General features: G+C 44.0%; 3 protein-coding genes across 3 annotated transcripts in view; 2 read left to right on the top strand and 1 right to left on the bottom strand.

The window, feature by feature from the left end:
• LOC123513417 (protein LTV1 homolog) overlaps positions 1-665 on the bottom strand; it is an 8409-nt gene extending 7744 nt beyond the window's left edge. Inside the window, exon 1 of the mRNA XM_045270583.1 lies at positions 611-665. Within this exon, the coding sequence (XP_045126518.1) occupies positions 611-613 (3 nt within the window). The 5' untranslated portion in view covers positions 614-665. The remainder of the gene's footprint in view (positions 1-610) is intronic.
• Positions 666-1030: 365 nt separating this feature from the next.
• LOC123513415 (intraflagellar transport protein 57 homolog) lies at positions 1031-10340 on the top strand. The gene is made up of 9 exons (XM_045270581.1): positions 1031-1177; positions 2461-2643; positions 3198-3360; positions 3904-4022; positions 4389-4563; positions 5130-5238; positions 5904-6100; positions 7242-7386; positions 9802-10340. Exons 2-9 carry the CDS (start codon positions 2477-2479, stop codon positions 9978-9980), a joined length of 1254 nt encoding a protein of 417 aa, XP_045126516.1. The 5' UTR covers positions 1031-1177; positions 2461-2476; the 3' UTR covers positions 9981-10340.
• A 3819-nt stretch (positions 10341-14159) lies between these two features.
• LOC123513416 (galactosylgalactosylxylosylprotein 3-beta-glucuronosyltransferase P-like) overlaps positions 14160-17500 on the top strand; it is a 16251-nt gene continuing 12910 nt past the window's right edge. The window contains exon 1 of the mRNA XM_045270582.1: positions 14160-14658. The gene's annotated coding sequence lies outside the window, so the exon portion shown is untranslated. The remainder of the gene's footprint in view (positions 14659-17500) is intronic.

The raw sequence follows: 17500 nt of genomic DNA, 5'->3' as shown, positions 1-17500 counted from the left end.
CAAGGACAACAAAAATAATAAAAAAATAAATAATAATTATAATAATAATAATAATAATAATAATAAAAGGTCCATTTAGTTGCCAGTCCCTTGCAGGTCCAGGAGTTAACCAAAAGAAAGGGAGAAATGACTTGAAAACTCACAGTTAAATAAAGTAAGGTCATAAGAAGTTGGAAATACAGGAATTTAGTAAGAGACAGGCAGGGGTGGAGAGGACTGTGCCGCTCCCCCCACAGGCTGATAGGGCGGCAGGGCTGTGTCCCAAGCTCCACCTATCAACATTCCTTTCTTCCTCTTCCATCAATTCCCCTTCTACCTTCACCACTCCACACAAGATACAACGCCAAAGACAAACACAGATACAATAACCCACTCCACCCAGATCGCCTTATCTCATCCACCTGACCACGTTCACAAAAATAAAACCATAATAATCTTGCGTCACCAAACTTGCACCGAGAGGAACCTTCATAACATTCCCCTCTGTAACCAAACCACAAGTTGTTTTGCCTCGCCACGCAGTCAGACCACACAGCAGACTCCCACGGGCCCGCGTGCACCCGTAACAAGGCGGAAAACGACAGAAAATCAGAGAAATAAGCCTCCATACCATCACTGTCTTGGCCTTTCCACGTGCTTTGTTTACCGCCAACGGACTGTCTCTACCCAAGGACCTAAAGCTTATTTATTCATTAATTTCTCTTAAAATAAAGTATTTTCTATATTCATTTAGCATTGAAATAAAATGTACAGGTAATGGGGTTATGTTGGTGTGGTTATTTCTGTTGCTTAGTGAGGGAGAAAGTTGTGGTGAAAGGCTAAAGAGGTAATCAATAATGACTATTCTTCTCTTTCCTCCTCTTCTGCTTCCATCACAGTGAACAGATGCATAAATATCATTCTACTGTCCTTTCTTCTGTTACTTAGTGAGAGAGAAGACTGTAGTGATGGTTACATATACCAAATACCCTATCCCCAACACACTTATCTCTCTCTCTCTCTCTCTCTCTCTCTCTCTCTTTTATTTCTATGGTAGTGAGAAAGAGAACTGTCTTTACTTTTCATTTTGACATATCGTAAAGCAGGTACTGTACATGAAGAGGAAGAGGAGGAAGAACGTAGAAGAGCAGTTGCCATGGCAGCGAGAAATGTTATTGTGTTTGTGGAAGTGAAGGCAGTGAGTGTTGCATTAGCAGTGGTAATAGTAGAGTAGTAGTAGTAGTAGTAGTAGTAGTAGTAGTAGTAATAGTCGTCAGTTTAGCAAGGTTTGTCTGTCTGTCTATCCTGTCTCCGTGTCTTTGCTTATCAACATCAATAGAGAACACGGCAATGACTCTCCAAGTTGCGCGGCACTGAGTTGCGACTTTGCAGAACCATCAACCATGGATTTCGAAGTCGCAAATGTCTTGAAAAAGTCGCACTGACAAATTTTCGCGACTTTAAACAGGAACAAAATACGCCGTTTTTTTTTTTTTTCTAGAAATTGGCACGGCTGGGGAAGATTGGCCGCGCAAAGACATGGAGGAGGAGGAGCTGTAGATATTATTTTAAGCTGTGTGAGGGGGAGAACCTCTTGATATTATTTTAGGCTATTTTAACAAAGAAAATAGCCACAAGTCAAAATCGTATAAAAAAAAAAAAAAATGCACCAAGCTCTAGTAACCCTTTAATCCGTCGTTCTTCCTTTTTTCCTCCTGTAAACTCCTCTTCCTTCTCCATGTTTTCCTCTCTTCCTCCTGTCATCTCCACTTCACTGTCTTTTTTCCTTCCTTCCTTCTTCTTATCATATTCCTTCACTACATCCACCAGCCACCTCTATTCCTTCCTCCTGTCATCTCCACTTCACTGTCTTTTTTCCTTTCTTCCTTCCTCCTATCATTCCTTCACTGCATCTTCCTTCCTCTTGTCATATCCCCTTCACTGTCTTTTTTCCTTTCTTCCTTCCTCCTATCATTCCTTCACTGCATCTTCCTTCCTCCTGCCATCTCCACTTCACTGTCTATTTTCCTTCCTTCCTCCTATCATATTCCTTCACTACATCCATAAACCACCTCCCTTCCTTCCTCCTGTCATCTCCGCTTCACTGTCTTCTATCATGTCTTCCTTCACTGCATCCGTACATCTCAATTCTCCCTTCCTTGTCTCTTGAGTCTCCAATGTTCTTTTCTTCACTTCTCATTCCAGGAGCATTAACACAAGAATACCCCCTGGCAATCTTCCTATTACCACTTGTCCTTCCTACCCACATATTGCATTACCTTCTCTTGAAACCACCTGTTGTGCTGCTGCCTTCTCCACTCATCCACCATGTCTGTGATCCACTTCCTATCTCTGTCTTCTGTAAACCCTAAACTTGTCTACTTTATTATCCATTGCCACAATTGCTTTTCCTAATTGCTTACTATGAGAAAGTCACTTATGTCACTCTTTCTCATTGCTCTCCTCCACACTTCCACACAGCTCCACGTCCCCCAGCATGAGTGGAAGACGTGGTTTGGTGGAGGATGAGGCAGAGGAGGTGGATGGGGGGCCTGGCTTGGCCTACATGCCCTTTGTGGTGATGGACGACCTGTTGGACAAACTGAAGCTGCTCAACTATGATAAGGAGTTCATCATTGAGCACAGGATGAAGCCACTCAACAGGCAAGGCTGGGCTGTTCCTGCTCCTCTAGTGACTTGTGGTCCTTAGAAGCATTTAGTGATGGAATAACTGATGGGTTTGATTTTTTCTGCATTTGATTTCAAGATTGTTAATATTTTTGATGTTAAGCATTAGTTGATGTCAGTTTTCATCTGGTCTGTCAATGGACTACAGGTAATACAAATTATTCTTTGTTTTCAGGTAAGTTACTCTTCCATGACTTGAGATTTTAGAGTATTCTGCATTTGACATTAGTATTAGTTTTAATATGAAGCCTTTCGGGAGGTAATACATACTTGGTTCCCCAATGACATATAGTCTTCAAACTTCTTTCATGACTCAGGAACCCTTATAGATCTTGCAGTTCTTAATAACGCCCTAAAACACTGAAAAAATAGCATCGCAGAAACTTGAAGATAACACACTCTTCTAGACACCACTTAGCAACCCTACCAACCCTAAGGAGCAGTATAACCCTTCCACCTTCTTTCAAAATTATCTAATTTTACCCTATTCACCACAAGAAAAAACTGAAACAGACAACATGCTATTCCAGACACTATTTTGCAATCCCAACCAACCCTGGGGAGCAGTTCTACCTTTTCACCTCCCTGGCAGCTTGGCTTATCTGCAAGACAGGCAGACACATGGAGCCCCCACAGGAATATGATGATCCAAACTCCACTATATCGAGCATCTTAGACCATCTCCGGCAGCTGGTGGGTGACCCTAGTATTAGTCTGTAGCAGGGAAAGAAAGGAATATAGGATGAAAAGAAGTTATTTGAAGTGTACGTTAGGCAGCATAGACTCTCTCAGTTAGGTGGTGAGTGAGCCTCGTGTACAGGAAAGAGCCTGGAATGTTACAATGAGAGAGAGAGAGAAAGAAAGAGAGAGAGAGAGAGAGAGAGAGAGAGAGAGAGAGAGAGAGAGAGAGAGAGAGAGAGAGAGAGAGAGAGAGAGAGAGAGAGAGAGAGAGAGAGAGAGAGAGAGAGAGAGAGAGAGAGAGAGAGAGAGAGAGAGAGAGAGAGAGAGAGAGAGAGAGAGAGAGTAAAAGAGAGAGAGAGAGAGAGAGAGAGAGAGAGAGAGAGAGAGAGAGAGAGAGAGAGAGAGAGAGAGAGAGAGAGAGAGAGAGAGAGAGGTAAAGTTCAGAAGCTTAGAGAAAAATTTGTGAGTATCTGGAGAAGGAGAAAGACCATGGTGTGTGTGTGTGTGTGTGTGTGTGTGTGTGTGTGTGTGTAATGGTGGTGTGTCACATTGCAGGGTGTGACGGTTGATTTTCCACCCAGCAAGCTGAAGGCCGGCTGTGGGGAGCATGCCATATTTGTGTTGGACAGACTGGCAGATTTTGCTCTCAAGAACTCAAATTTTGTGTGGAAGAAGTAAGTTGAAGGTTTCCACACTGAACCTCCTTACTCTTGTCTGGCCTCACCCCTCACCCTAACTCTACTGTCATTCCAGCCTCTCCTCACTCTAGCATATCTTCATCCCATCAGTTCCTCACCCTAGCCTCCCTCACCCCTCACCCTAACTGTACTGTCATTCCAGCCTCTCCTCACTCTAGTATATCTTCACCCCATCAGTTCCTCACCCTAGCCTCCCTTCACTCAATCCTTCATCCTATCCATCTTATCTCCTCTCTCATCTTAGCTTCCCATTACCCTATCCACACTCTCCCACCTTAGATCCACCCACACGCTGCACTCTGTCCCTAGTCTTCCACCCTAATCCGTCCCAATCCTCCACAGGCCAACATACCCAGTGGAGGATGCAGGTGGTGATGGTGGTGAAGTGGAGGATGAGTCTGAGTTAACACTGGACAAGGTGGAGGAGGAGATGATGGCAGAGTATGAGGAGCAGGAGGAAGAGGAGGAGGAGAACATCTTGCATATGAATGACCTCAAGGATTTGAATAAACAGAAGGTGGGTTTGTTATTTTGCTCTGTTATTTGGGTTGGGTTAGTTCACAGTACAAGAATTTAAGATCAGTTAGTTGGTAAAATGGTGAAGTTTAAGATGGTAACAAGTGGAAGGTTGGTTATGTAATTGGTTAATTAAGGCAACAACAAATTGGAGGTTAGACAGTTCATTCCTGTTATGTATTGTGGTCATGATATATTAGACAATGTAAGTGATACCTGGTCTCTCTCTGTAATGCTTCCTAGACCCTTCAAAATACAGTCACTTGTCCTGCTACACATACAATTACCATTTATAATAGTAGTTTAATTTGGCCTTTATCATATACAGTGTCTTAAGTATAGACATTCTCTTAAACATACGGTAATCATTGCCTCAAACACAATCATTCTCTCAAATATACAGTCATTCCTTCAGACACAGTCATTCTCTCCATTAGACAGTCATTCTTTCACTTAATATTCAAGAATCCTTAGTGCATCCTTCATTCAGTACCTACAAAAGAAGTCCTCAGTGCATCCTTGTGGTATCCTAGAGCTATCTTGCACTAATACTGTGGTATCTTGCAGGAGGGTGAGGCATGGCCAGAGGAAATCCTTCACTCCACCACCACACAGGAGGAGTGGAAGCTGGAGTTGGAGAGAGTCCTGCCACAGCTCAAGGTCACCATAAGGTCAGGTGAGTGTGTCACTGACCTTTACCAACCTAACCCAACCTATCCCTGCTAGACTAACCTATCCTCATCTAACCTACCCTAACCAATCTATGCCTAGCCTAACCCAATGCACCTGTGCTAAATCTCACCTTATATAACCTCCTTCAGCCTAACCTATCCAAACACCATTGACATCTTACTTAACATGACTTTATTCAACCTTGTCTTGCCACACACACACACACACACACACACACACACACACACACACACACACACACACACACACACACACACACACACACACACACACACACACACACACACACACACACACACACACAGTGGTTAGAGCGCTGGCTTCACAAGCCAGAGGACCGGGGTTTGATTCCCCGGCCGGGTGGAGATATTTGGGTGTGTCTCCTTTCACGTGTAGCCCCTGTTCACCTAGCAGTGAGTAGGTACGGGATATAAATCGAGGAGTTGTGACTTTGTTGTCCTGGTGAGTGGTGTGTGCCTGGTCTCAGGCCTATCCGAAGATCGGAAATAATGAGCTCTGAGCTCGTTCCGTAGGGTAACGTCTGGCTGTCTCATCAGGGACTGCAGCAGATCAAACAGTGAACACACACAGCCTCTCCAGAACCTGGCGTCACCTGACCTGACCTTATCTAACCATGCCTTGCCACAGACACACGTGACTGGCGTTCCCACATTGAGCAGATGCACGAGCACCGAGAGAAGATCAATGAGACCCTGACCTTCACGGACAAGCAGCTAGATGGCTTGCACTCAGAGATCACCCGCAGCTTGGAGAAGATTGCCTCTCGGGAGAAGTACCTCAACAGTCAGCTAGAACCCCTTTTGCTGGAGTACCGGAACCTGCAGGTGCTGACAAACACACACTTTGAGATTGCTACTCCATAAAGAAAGATAGAAGGAAAAAAGAAAAAAAAAATCATTCAAATTTGAAGGATGAGTGTCTTGATAGCTGTGTGTGTGTGTGTGTGTGTGTGTGTGTGTGTGTGTGTGTGTGTGTGTGTGTGTGTGTGTGTGTGTGTTTGTGTGTATTTATCTAGTTGTATTGTACAGGGTTCGAGCGGGGGTCATAGTGTCCTGTCTCCATATCTCCATTTATCTATTTTTTCTCTGTGTGTGTGTGTGTGTGTGTGTGTGTGTGTGTGTGTGTGTGTGTGTGTGTGTGTGTGTGTGTATGTATGTATGCGTGTGGTTACCAAAATGACTGTAAAGTTTTCAAGGTGTTCTTTATACCTGCAGTGTAGAATCTTTATTACAGTATTCCTGGAATCAATATTATAATCTGCAGGTACTATTTCTGTTTTTTCTTTTATTTATTTATTAATTTCTGCCTTGTATTCTTCAGTTACTTTTCTGTTATGCACGTTCTCTGTTATTCTCTCTAATACTTTGCCACATAATATTCTGAATTTCTCACATGTCACTCATTAAATCTTTCCTCTACAAGCATGTTGCACCCTCTCCTCCTGTGTGCCTCCCTTCCTCTCCTTCCTACACCAGCAGACCACCCTCTCCTTCCTCTCCTCCTGTGTGCCTCCCTTCCTCCCTTTTACACCAGCAGACCACCCTCTCCTTCCTCTCCTCCTGTGTGCCTCCCTTCCTCTCCTTCCTACACCAGCAGACCACCCTCTCCTTCCTCTCCTCCTGTGTGCCTCCCTTCCTCCCCTTTTACACCAGCAGACCACCCTCTCCTTCCTCTCCTCCTGTGTGCCTCCCTTCCTCTCCTTCCTACACCAGCAGACCACCCTCTCCTTCCTCTCCTCCTGTGTGCCTCCCTTCCTTCCCTTCCTACACCAGCAGACCACCCTCTCCTTCCTCTCCTCCTGTGTGCCTCCCTTCCTCTCCTTCCTACACCAGCAGACCACCCTCTCCTTCCTCTCCTCCTGTGTGCCTCCCTTCCTTCCCTTCCTACACCAGCAGACCACCCTCTCCTCCTATGTGCCTCCCTCCCTGCCCTTCCTACACCAGCAGAACACCACCTCACTTACAGAATGTGGCCGCAGAGAGTCGAGAACAGTACAGACAGGCCTCAGGGAAACTAGTGGAGAAGTCACATGAACTGGCCCAAATCTCAGATGAACTGGACCGAGTGAAGCATGAGATGGAGGAGAGAGGATCTAGCATGACAGATGGAAGTGAGTATTAAAAGTATTTGGAGTATGTGTCTATTAGAGTACCTGTCTCAACACACATGGTCAATAGCATCACCTGAGTGTCTGTCTGTCTGTCTGTCTGTCTGTCTGTCAATTAGTCCACTGTATACATGTCTCAGCACACACTCACACACACACACACACACACACACACACACACACACACACACACACACACACACACACACACACACACACACACACACACGGCCCGGTAGCTCAGTGGTTAGAGCGCTGGCTTCACAAGCCAGATGACCGGGGTTCGATTCCCCGGCCGGGTGGAGATATTTGGGTGTGTCTCCTTTCACGTGTAGCCCCTGTTCACCTAGCAGTGAGTAGGTACGGATGTAAATCGAGGAGTTGTGACCTTGTTGTCCCGGTGTGTGGTGTGTGCCTGGTCTCAGACCTATCCCAAGATCAGAAATAATGAGCTCTGAGCTCGTTCCGTAGGGTAACGTCTGGCTGTCTCGTCAGAGACTGCAGCAGATCAAACAGTGAACACACACACACACACACACACACACACACACACACACACACACACACACACACACACACACACACACACACGTAGATACAGACCAAACAGGGATTACAGGCTGGGTGATGAGAAAATTAAAGAGACCAATGAGGAGACAGACTTAGGAGTAATCGTGCAAAACACTTTGTCACCGGAGAAACACATTAACAAGATTTTTTGGAAAACATACAACATGCTTCAAAATATTAGCCTTGCATTCCACTACCTAGATGAAGGAATGATTAAGAAGATATTATGTACCTTAATAAGACCCCAGTTAGAATATACAGCTTGTGTCTGGTCACCATATGAAGAAAAATGTGAAGAAGGTAGAAAGGGTACAAAGGCTGGCAACAAGGATGGTACCAGGACTCAGGGAGTTAGACTATGAGGAAAGACTGAGGAAGCTAGGGCTGACCCCATTAGAAGAGAGAAGAACAAGAGGAGACATGATATCTATGTATAAATTGATGAACAAGATTGACATACTGGATAGAGAGTTGATAAAGGTGACCACAAGTAATCATCTCCGAGGACATGGAAAAAAGCTAATAAAGGACATCTGTCTAAATGACGTGAGAAAATACAGTTTCCCGCATGGTAGCATTGATAAGTGGAATAAACTGAGCAGTCATGTCGTTGATGTGGTGTGTGTCAATCAGATGAAAGAGAGATATGACAGGAATGGACAAGGAGACAGGACACAGAGAGCTTAGTTTGGGCCCTGTAATACACAAATAGGTAAATACACACACACACACACACACACACACACACACACACACACACACACACACACACACACACACACACACACACACAGGTGAATCATCTGTCTGTCTGTATATCAGTAACTTGTCTCAGCATACTTGGTCAATGGAATCACCTGTCTTTCTGTGTGTCTGTCTGCCTGTGTGTGTGTGTGTGTGTGTGTGTGTGTGTGTGTGTGTGTGTGTGTGTGTGTGTTGAAGTCTCCTACTAATAACACTTTTCTCCTTTCTCTAATGACTCTCGTTAGACTCCTTATAATGTCATCTATCATGTCTTTATATTCTTGGATGGTCCATGCATTTGTTTTTGGTGGCACATATGTTACAATGATTGTTAACTCTTTTTTATTAATATGCATCTTAATATACAGTACTTCTGCTTTTGCTTCCCCATATTCCACATGGTTTACCACCATCTCTTTCATTGTCATTATCATGACTCCTCCTCCTCCTTTACCCCCTCTGTCTTTCCTCCATACATTATATCTATTATCTATGCCTATTTTGATTGTCTCATTTAGTTTTGTTTCAGCCAGGCATACAATATCCGGTTTTTCTTTCCTTATGTAATCTTTTAGTTCTAATTTACTTGATAGAACCCCGTCTATGTTCATATACATCATTTTTAGTTTCTTGCCCTTATCACTTTTAGTTACACTTGCTCCACTGTTTCCTCTTCCTTCTCTCTTATATACCATTTTCTTATCCTGTCTCCTAGAATTCTCCAAAAATGCCTTTTCTTCCTCCTCTGACCTTTCATTATTTTTTCCCTTTCTGCTGCCGCCAATTCGTTGTATCTCTTCCTTTCTTCCTCATTCTTATTTTTCTTATATATATATATATATATATATATATATATATATATATATATATATATATATATATATATATATATATATATATATATATACTTGCAGCCTTCTGTTTCTCTGAGTTTTGTTGTTCTATAATATAATATCTCTTCTGTTGCTGCTAGTGATTTTAGTAGTATCTTAATTGGTCTTGTTGTTCCATCTTGATAAGGTCCCATTCTGTGAATTTCCTCCAGTGTGTGTGTGTGTGTGTGTGTGTACTGTCTGTGTATGAGTGTGTGCTTGTCTGTCTCAGCGCCGCTGGTGAACGTGCGCAAGGCCCTGACCAGAGTGCGTCAGGAGATCACCGCCATGGACGTGAGGATCGGCGTTGTGGAGCAGAAACTCCTGCAAGCAAAACTGAAAGACAAGTCGAACCTCCAGCGGGACATGAACGCCCCTGTCTACAACAACATGGACATGGGACTCTTCTGAAGGACGCTGTGTACTGCGTGGTGCGTGGTGGACGTCACCTGGTAGGATCCTTCACCATACATTTGTGTGGAAGGATATGAATGAGAGCCTATCCACCCTATCCACTAATAGTCTTTGTAAAGCAGTGGATAGGGTTGTTAAATAAATTGTACACATTCATAATATTATTATTGTTATTATTATTATTATTATTATTAGTTATTATTATTATTATTATTATTATTATTATTATTATTATTATTATTATTATTATTATTATTATTATTATTATTATTATTATTATTATTATTATTATTACTATTGATAGTAATAGTACGTCACCTATCACATTTATGTATCACACTTTATAACAAATATAAAATATTATCACCACAATTCATCTTTTTTTCTCTTATAATCCTACCTCTCCATCTAGTGACACACACACACACACACACACACACACACATCTGGAACGGGGCCACGTTAGCGTGTGGTGTACCACTGTAGTGGGGCAGACCTCCCTATAAGTGTGCGGTTTACCTCACTTTACTTGATCCAACCCAAACTGAAAGGATTATTGGACCACACTGAAGGGTGCTTGACCCTTACTTGACCCAATCCATACTCAACTATACATGTTTAATTAACCTCTTGAACCATAAGCAACTTTATAAAACATCAAGCAGTGAAATCCCACATCAGTATCCTCCTAAACTCAAGTTGATAGCTGTTCACCCTCTACTGTGCTGCTAAAAGATTTCTATAGCAATGTCATTTGGACAGAAGAAAGTGCAGTGCTATTTTTATGAGAGCACAGTCTTCTGGATGCATCACAACGTGCACAGCCTTCTCATCGATATGGTAGTGCCATGTAGGGAAAAAAAGAAATGACAAAGGTGGAAAATTCAGACCTGCACTTCGCTGTCCTCGTCAAGCAGCGTTTCCCAAACTTTTCCGACCACACCAGTGACACCACCCATCGTTGCCATGCTTAACAAGTCCAGCACCCCTAACTAATATACTCTTATTAGAAGGATAAATAAACAAATAAAGTGAATGTGCATTACTTCCCAGCATCCCCTATAACTTAATATATTTTTTTTCAGCACCCCAGCGCGTGCTGGCACCCTAGGTTGGGAAACGCTGTGACGTAAAGGGTGCCAAACTTGAGCCTCCCGCCTCTCCCCCCTCTCTCTCTCTCCACAATGTCATTTCTCAATATGTGTAATTCCTCAGACACATTTTGATTTTGAGAGAGAGAGAGAGAGAGAGACGGAAGGCTGATCAAGTAGTAAAAGGTGTTAAATATTTCCTTAATCCTTCCTCACTACTCCCATCACTATCACTTCCACCACCACCATCACCACCTTGGTGCCTTTGTCATTTGTAAACTCTACTATACAATATAATTACATTGCTTTCAATACTAAAACTTCAAGGCTAAAAAAAAAAAATATTGTCTCACTATACGGAATAAACAAATAAATAAATGAATACAGTAAATAGATAAATAGATAAATAAATAAAAACACAAATATATATATATATATATATATATATATATATATATATATATATATATATATATATATATATATATATATATATATATAAAATGTGGAGGATGAGGGTGGAGGAAAAGGAGGAGGAGGAGGAGGAGAAAGAGGAAGATTAGAGAGATTCACACTCACTCTGTGTGGGAAAAAAAAAAGAGGAATATATGAACACACACACACACAGGGCGGTGGTGTATATATAAAATGTGGAGGATGAGGGTGGAGGAAAAGGAGGATTAGAGAGATTCACACTCACTCTGTGTGGGAAAAAAAAGAGGAATATATGAACACACACACACAGGGCAGTGGTGGAGAGGGTGTCACTCTGATCACGGGGAGGGACAGGATATGGAGGAGGAGAGGGTCAAGTGGGTGGAGCCTAAAAGCTTAGTTTTTTATGGAATTTAACCAATCAAAGGAAAACTTGAGTCTTCACCTGGTGTGAGGCTACCAGATGTTGCTATTGCATTAGACCAACAGGATGGGCAGGAAGTCAAGTGCCGGCGCGGCAACACAGCGGTGCTTGACAAACTGCAGTGATGTGTGGATGGAAATCTAAATGCCACTGTATGGTTACTGCCATTTCGTAGTGAGCTATCAAGACATTATGAATCTAGTGACTGGAGCAAACACGCAAGTGATTGAACGTTCATGGTTGAATGCCAAAATTTGCATTTTAAAGAAAATGTGTAAATGTCATGGTAGACCGCACGCTAAATTGTAAATATCCCGGTAGACCATACGTTAAAGCGGCACCGCTGAAACAAATCTGGGAGGCGTCACACACACACACACACACACAGCTGGAAAGAATCACGGAGGCGGCGTCCTTGAACCCTCGTCTCTCCTTGGTGATGCGTGACGGTCCCCCCTCCCGTCCACGGCTGGCCTCCCATGCCCGTCAACACACCACTACCTGCTATACTTTTTGAGGTGCCCCTTGCTATTTCGGTGCTAGCCTTGGGAATCATTAAGTGCAGAGTGGTTTTGACTCGTTAGAGTCTGTCAGTGTGTGTGTGTGTGTGTGTGTGATGGTATCAGTGACTTGTTATATGTTACTCATAGTTTTACAGACAAGTGTTTCAGTAATACTGCATCCATTTAAACCACAATTTCTTTTTTGGCTGTTAGTCCTGGATCAAAACTGTATACTGAGTTCTTCCACCAGTCAGTCAGTCAGTTAGACGGCTAATGAATCCACGACTACCTAGCTGACTCCAGTCTCCTGCTTTGCTTTGGGAAGTGAAATATGCTGAATGGTGTGTGTGTGTGTGTGTGTTCTCAGAGTGGATAAAACAGTGGTGGTGGTGGGATCGGGCAGACGTCCACGCGAACGTTCGAACCCCACCACTCACCGCCTTGAAACTTTGCCATTTGTCGAGTGGTTTAAAGTTACCTAGCTACATGTCACCATTATGCTACCCAGGTTCTAGGTGGTTACACCAAAGATGCTCTTGAGTGGTGATATGGGCCCTAATACGGGTACCACTATAAATAAAACTGCCTGCGCCACTAATGGCTGGAAGCTGAACACTGAACAGCTCTTCGATCCTATACTCCTCAGGTATAGGATACCACAACATAAAAAAGAAAAAGTGTCACGTTATGTAGGTGGTGTGGATGAAGCAATATGATGAGATGACTTAATATTTGATAGGCAAAACAGAATGAAACACATTAATAGTCTAGGACTTTGGACAAATGGACAGCGGAGGTTCGGAGCGGAAAGAATCAGGCTGAGCCCTTATCTTTCTTCTGATTCGCCTGAGGGCGTGAGGATGAACATCCCTCACGATTTCACGTACTACGTCAGTGTCTCAGATTAAGGCGAGTCCTCTGTCAATCTGACATTATAAGGCTGTTTCCTGTGCTGGGGTGCGCTCACTCATAACTCTTAATATCATGATTCTCCAACCTGTTAGTGTTCCCTTATTCTAGCCACTTCTAACTAACCCTGGTACAAATGACGGGCTCTTTAAAGATTTGTGCATCGTTAATGGAGAGAACCCGACTCACAATTCAGTGTTGCGTAGTCTGTCAGCTCCAGGGCAGATCGAGGCAACACGCCTAGTTACTTATACGTCTTTGTGAAGCATAACAGTTATAGCGACGCTTTGCACAGGCACAGCCCAGCACACCGGCAGGCCCACCAGGCGCTACACGCAGTACAGGAAGTTCCTAAAGTGTACGCACACATAAGTCCACCGACCCCATCCCTGTCTCGTCTTGGCCACCTGTCCCCCTGTTGCGCCGCGCCACGCTACCTCACCTGGAGACAACGAGCTAATTAATGATAAGATGAATAACAGTTTTCAGTGTAAGCTAACAGAGTTGGTGTGGGAATGCCGGCATCTCCGAGCGCGGCGGTCACGACCTGCCAGCATTGTGGCGCCTAAGGCTATTGGTTGCCGGACGGGCAAATATCCGAGGGAATACCACCACCATCACCGCCCCTCCCATCACCGAGATGGTCTTCACCTTTCCCGGCACGGTGCAGCATTGTGGGAGTGTGTGAGAGTGTTTCTGCGGCATCACATCACGGAACTAAATTCGTACGTACGTGATGAAGGAACTCTCTCTCTCTCTCATCGCTAGGCAATAAGTTTTAACAGGTTGTAGTGAAAGTTATTGTCCGTGAGGCTCTCAAGGACGTTTTCATGCCTGGGGAGAGAGAGAGAGAGAGAGAGAGATTCAATATGACAGCTACTACAATCTGGCTCATCACAAATCATTAGAGAGAGCAGAACATTTGCGAGAAAAACACAAACAAAATCAGATAGGTACCGTGCAAACAAAGCTGTGGTCTGTGGACAGAACAGTGAGCAGTGACCAGTGACCAAGCAGACATACCCGGTTACCCGCTTCACCCAGCAGGCCAGCAGGACCATCTAGCCTTCTAGTGAGAGCTGGTAACTGCTATCCTGCGAGTGATGCCATTCCTCCCGCGGTGCGTGTGATGGTGTGACGGTGTGAGTCAGTCTGGCCGAGGGCGAGGGATCACCACTGCAAGGGCTCTGAGGCAAGCGCGAAAGAAGGCCAGGCAGTGTTAATTACTGATGGAAGCAATGTGTTACCATACTCCGTGATGCCAACACGCTGACATCTCTTCCTTTTATGCGTTCCCTCTGCTCCTACTTAAGGTAAGGACTCTGCAGGACTTCACTAGTGTGTTTCCTAAAAGTGAGTGGTGTTATTTGGTAGTTTCCTGCAGGTATCGAGTGTGGGGTGATTGCTGTTCAAGAGACGGTGTTCGCGCCACGTGTTGGTTTGTTGGCTCGCCTTGGGGCTGTGTTGTGGAGTGTGGTGGGATTGTGGAAGCAGTACAGTTATGGGAGGAGGAGTCAGTGAGAATGTGTGGGAGGAAGTCTAGGAGGGAGTGCAAACCAGTGTTTTCAACGGAATGAAGTCAAATGTACTGCCTCATTCTCAATCTTCATTCTCTCATTTTTGTTTCTCATTCACTCATTCCTCACGGCTTTTGACTCTTCGGTTAATTTCGTAGTCATTCCTCACGATTCTTCACTCATTCCTCACGATTCCTTACTCATTCCTTAATCCTTACTCATTTCTCTCGATTCCTTACTCACTTTTCACAGTGCAAAAGATAAATCATAAAATCAGATAACTTTATTGTCACGCTGGCTGCGATATTTTTATGTAAGAAGAGAAAGCTGACCAAGGACAACTTAAAATGAAAAGAAATAAATAAATAAAAAGCCCACTAAGCTGCCAGTCCCCTTGCAGTTCCGAGAGAGTTAACCAAAAAAGGAAAAAATTACTTCAAAGCTCCCTCTTAAATGAAGACAAATCATAGGAATTTAGAAATGCAGAAGCAGGCAGGAAGTTCCAGAATTTACCAGAGAAAGGTATGAATGATTAAGAGTACTGGTAAACTCTTGCATTAGATAATTAATTAAAGAGTTGGACAGAGTAGGGGTGAGAGGAAGAAGAAAGCCTTGTGCAGTAAGGCCGCAGGAGAGGAGGCATGTAGTTAGCAAGATCAGAAAGAGCATTTAGCATAAAATTAGGAGTAGAAGATAGCAAGAGATGCAACATCCGACGGTGAGAAAGAGGCTGAAGACAGTCAGAGGAGAAAAGTTGATTACACGAAAAGCTTTTGATTCCACCGTATCTAATAAAACTGTGTGAGTGGAACCCCACCAAACATGCGAAGAGTACTCCATAAAGGGGCGGATACAGAGTTAGTAGTTGGAGGGGGTGAGAAAAACAGGCGGAGACGGCTCAGAACACCCAATTTTATAGAAGCTGTTTTAGTAAGAGATATCAAGTTTGCAGTTTACGTTATGAGTAAAAAACAGGGCGAGGATATTCAGTATAGAAGAAGGGGGCAGTTGAGTGTCACTGAAGAAGAGGGGATAGTTGTCTGGAAGGTTGTATCGAGTTCATAGATGGAGGAATTGAGTTTTTGAGGCATTGAACACTACTAAGTTTTCTCTCCCCAATCAGAAATCTTAAAGCAAAAGTCACGCGTTCTGTGGCGTCACTGCGGGAACTGTCAACTTCCTGAAGGGTTGGTCGTTTCTGAAAAGACGTGGAAAAGTGTAGGGTGATATCGTTGGGGTAAGAATGTGAATGTAGTTAGTCTTTACGGAACAAAAATTCATCCTCTTGTCTTCTTTCCCTCTATTTTGACGGGAACGGCTTGAAGTTTTATTTTTCTATTTCTTTATAACATATGCGCGTGATTTCTTCCTCTTTATTGATAAACTGACACGTGTGCTAGTGACACACACCCACCCATCCACCCACACACACCCCATCTTTCATTTCATTATCACACTCTTGCGATCCGTTGATATGCTCTGGCGAAAATTAACTCTAGTAGTAGTAGTAGTAGTAGTAGTAGTAGTAGTAGTAGCAGAAATAGTAGTAGCAGTAGTAGTAGTAGTAGTAGTAGTAGTAGTAGTAGTAGTAGTAGTTATAGTAGTAGAGTCAAGGACATGGAAAGTGATTCCTGAAGGTCTGTCTCTGTGTGTGTGTGTGTGTGTGTGTGTGTGTGTGTGTGTGTGTGTGTGTGTGTGTGTGTGTGTGTGTGTGTGTGTGTGTGTGTGTGTAACTGTCTTTCTGTCTGTCTGTCTGTGTCTTGGATGGGGATGGGTAAGTGGTGGCTAGTCGTACTGAGCGCCCGGTGGTGAGTGTGTGGTGGTGATGAATGTGGTGGTGAGCATATAGCGATGAGAATGTTGTAATGATTGTGTGGGGATGAATGAGAAAGTGAAACTCTCTCTCTCTCTCTCTCTCTCTCTCTCTCTCTCTCTCTCTCTCTCTCTCTCTCTCTCTCTCTCTCTCTCTCTCCGACAATATTACGTATGAGAAACATTGTGCTGGGAAGGTAAATTAAGTCCCCCCACTCTCTCTCTCTCTCTCTCTCTCTCTCTCTCTCTCTCTCTCTCTCTCTCTCTCTCTCTCTCCATAGTAGTAGTAATTAATGCGTACACACACACACACACACGCCCGGTAGCTCAGTGGTTAGAGCGCTGGCTTCACAAGCCAGAGGACCGGGGTTCGATTCTCCGGCCGGGTGGAGATATTTGGGTGTGTCTCCTTTCACGTGTAGGTGGTGTTCCCCTAGCAGTGAGTAGGTACGGGATGTAAATCGAGGAGTTGTGACCTTGTTGTCCCGGTGTGTGGTGTGTGCCTGGTCTCAGGCCTATCCGAAGATCGGAAATAATGAGCTCTGAGCTCGTTCCGTAGGGTAACGTCTGGCTGTCTCGTCAGAGACTGCAGCAGATCAAACAGTGAAACACACGCGCGCGCGCGTAGTATAGTGGTTAGCACGCTCGACTCGCAATCGAGAGGGCCGGGTTCGAGTCCCGGTAAGCGGCGAGACAAATGGGCAAGCCTTTTAATGTGTTGGGAGTGTTCACCTAGTAGTAAATAGATACGGGATGTAACTCGAGGGGTTGTGGCCTCGCTTTCCCGTGTGTGGAGTGTGTTGTGGTCTCAGTCCTACCCGAAGAT

Source organism: Portunus trituberculatus, chromosome 36 (assembly GCF_017591435.1).
Source record: "Portunus trituberculatus isolate SZX2019 chromosome 36, ASM1759143v1, whole genome shotgun sequence".
Taxonomy (NCBI): domain Eukaryota; kingdom Metazoa; phylum Arthropoda; class Malacostraca; order Decapoda; family Portunidae; genus Portunus; species Portunus trituberculatus.
The sequence above is the reverse complement of the archived record's forward strand: the minus strand, read 5'-3'. Positions and strand labels throughout refer to the sequence as shown.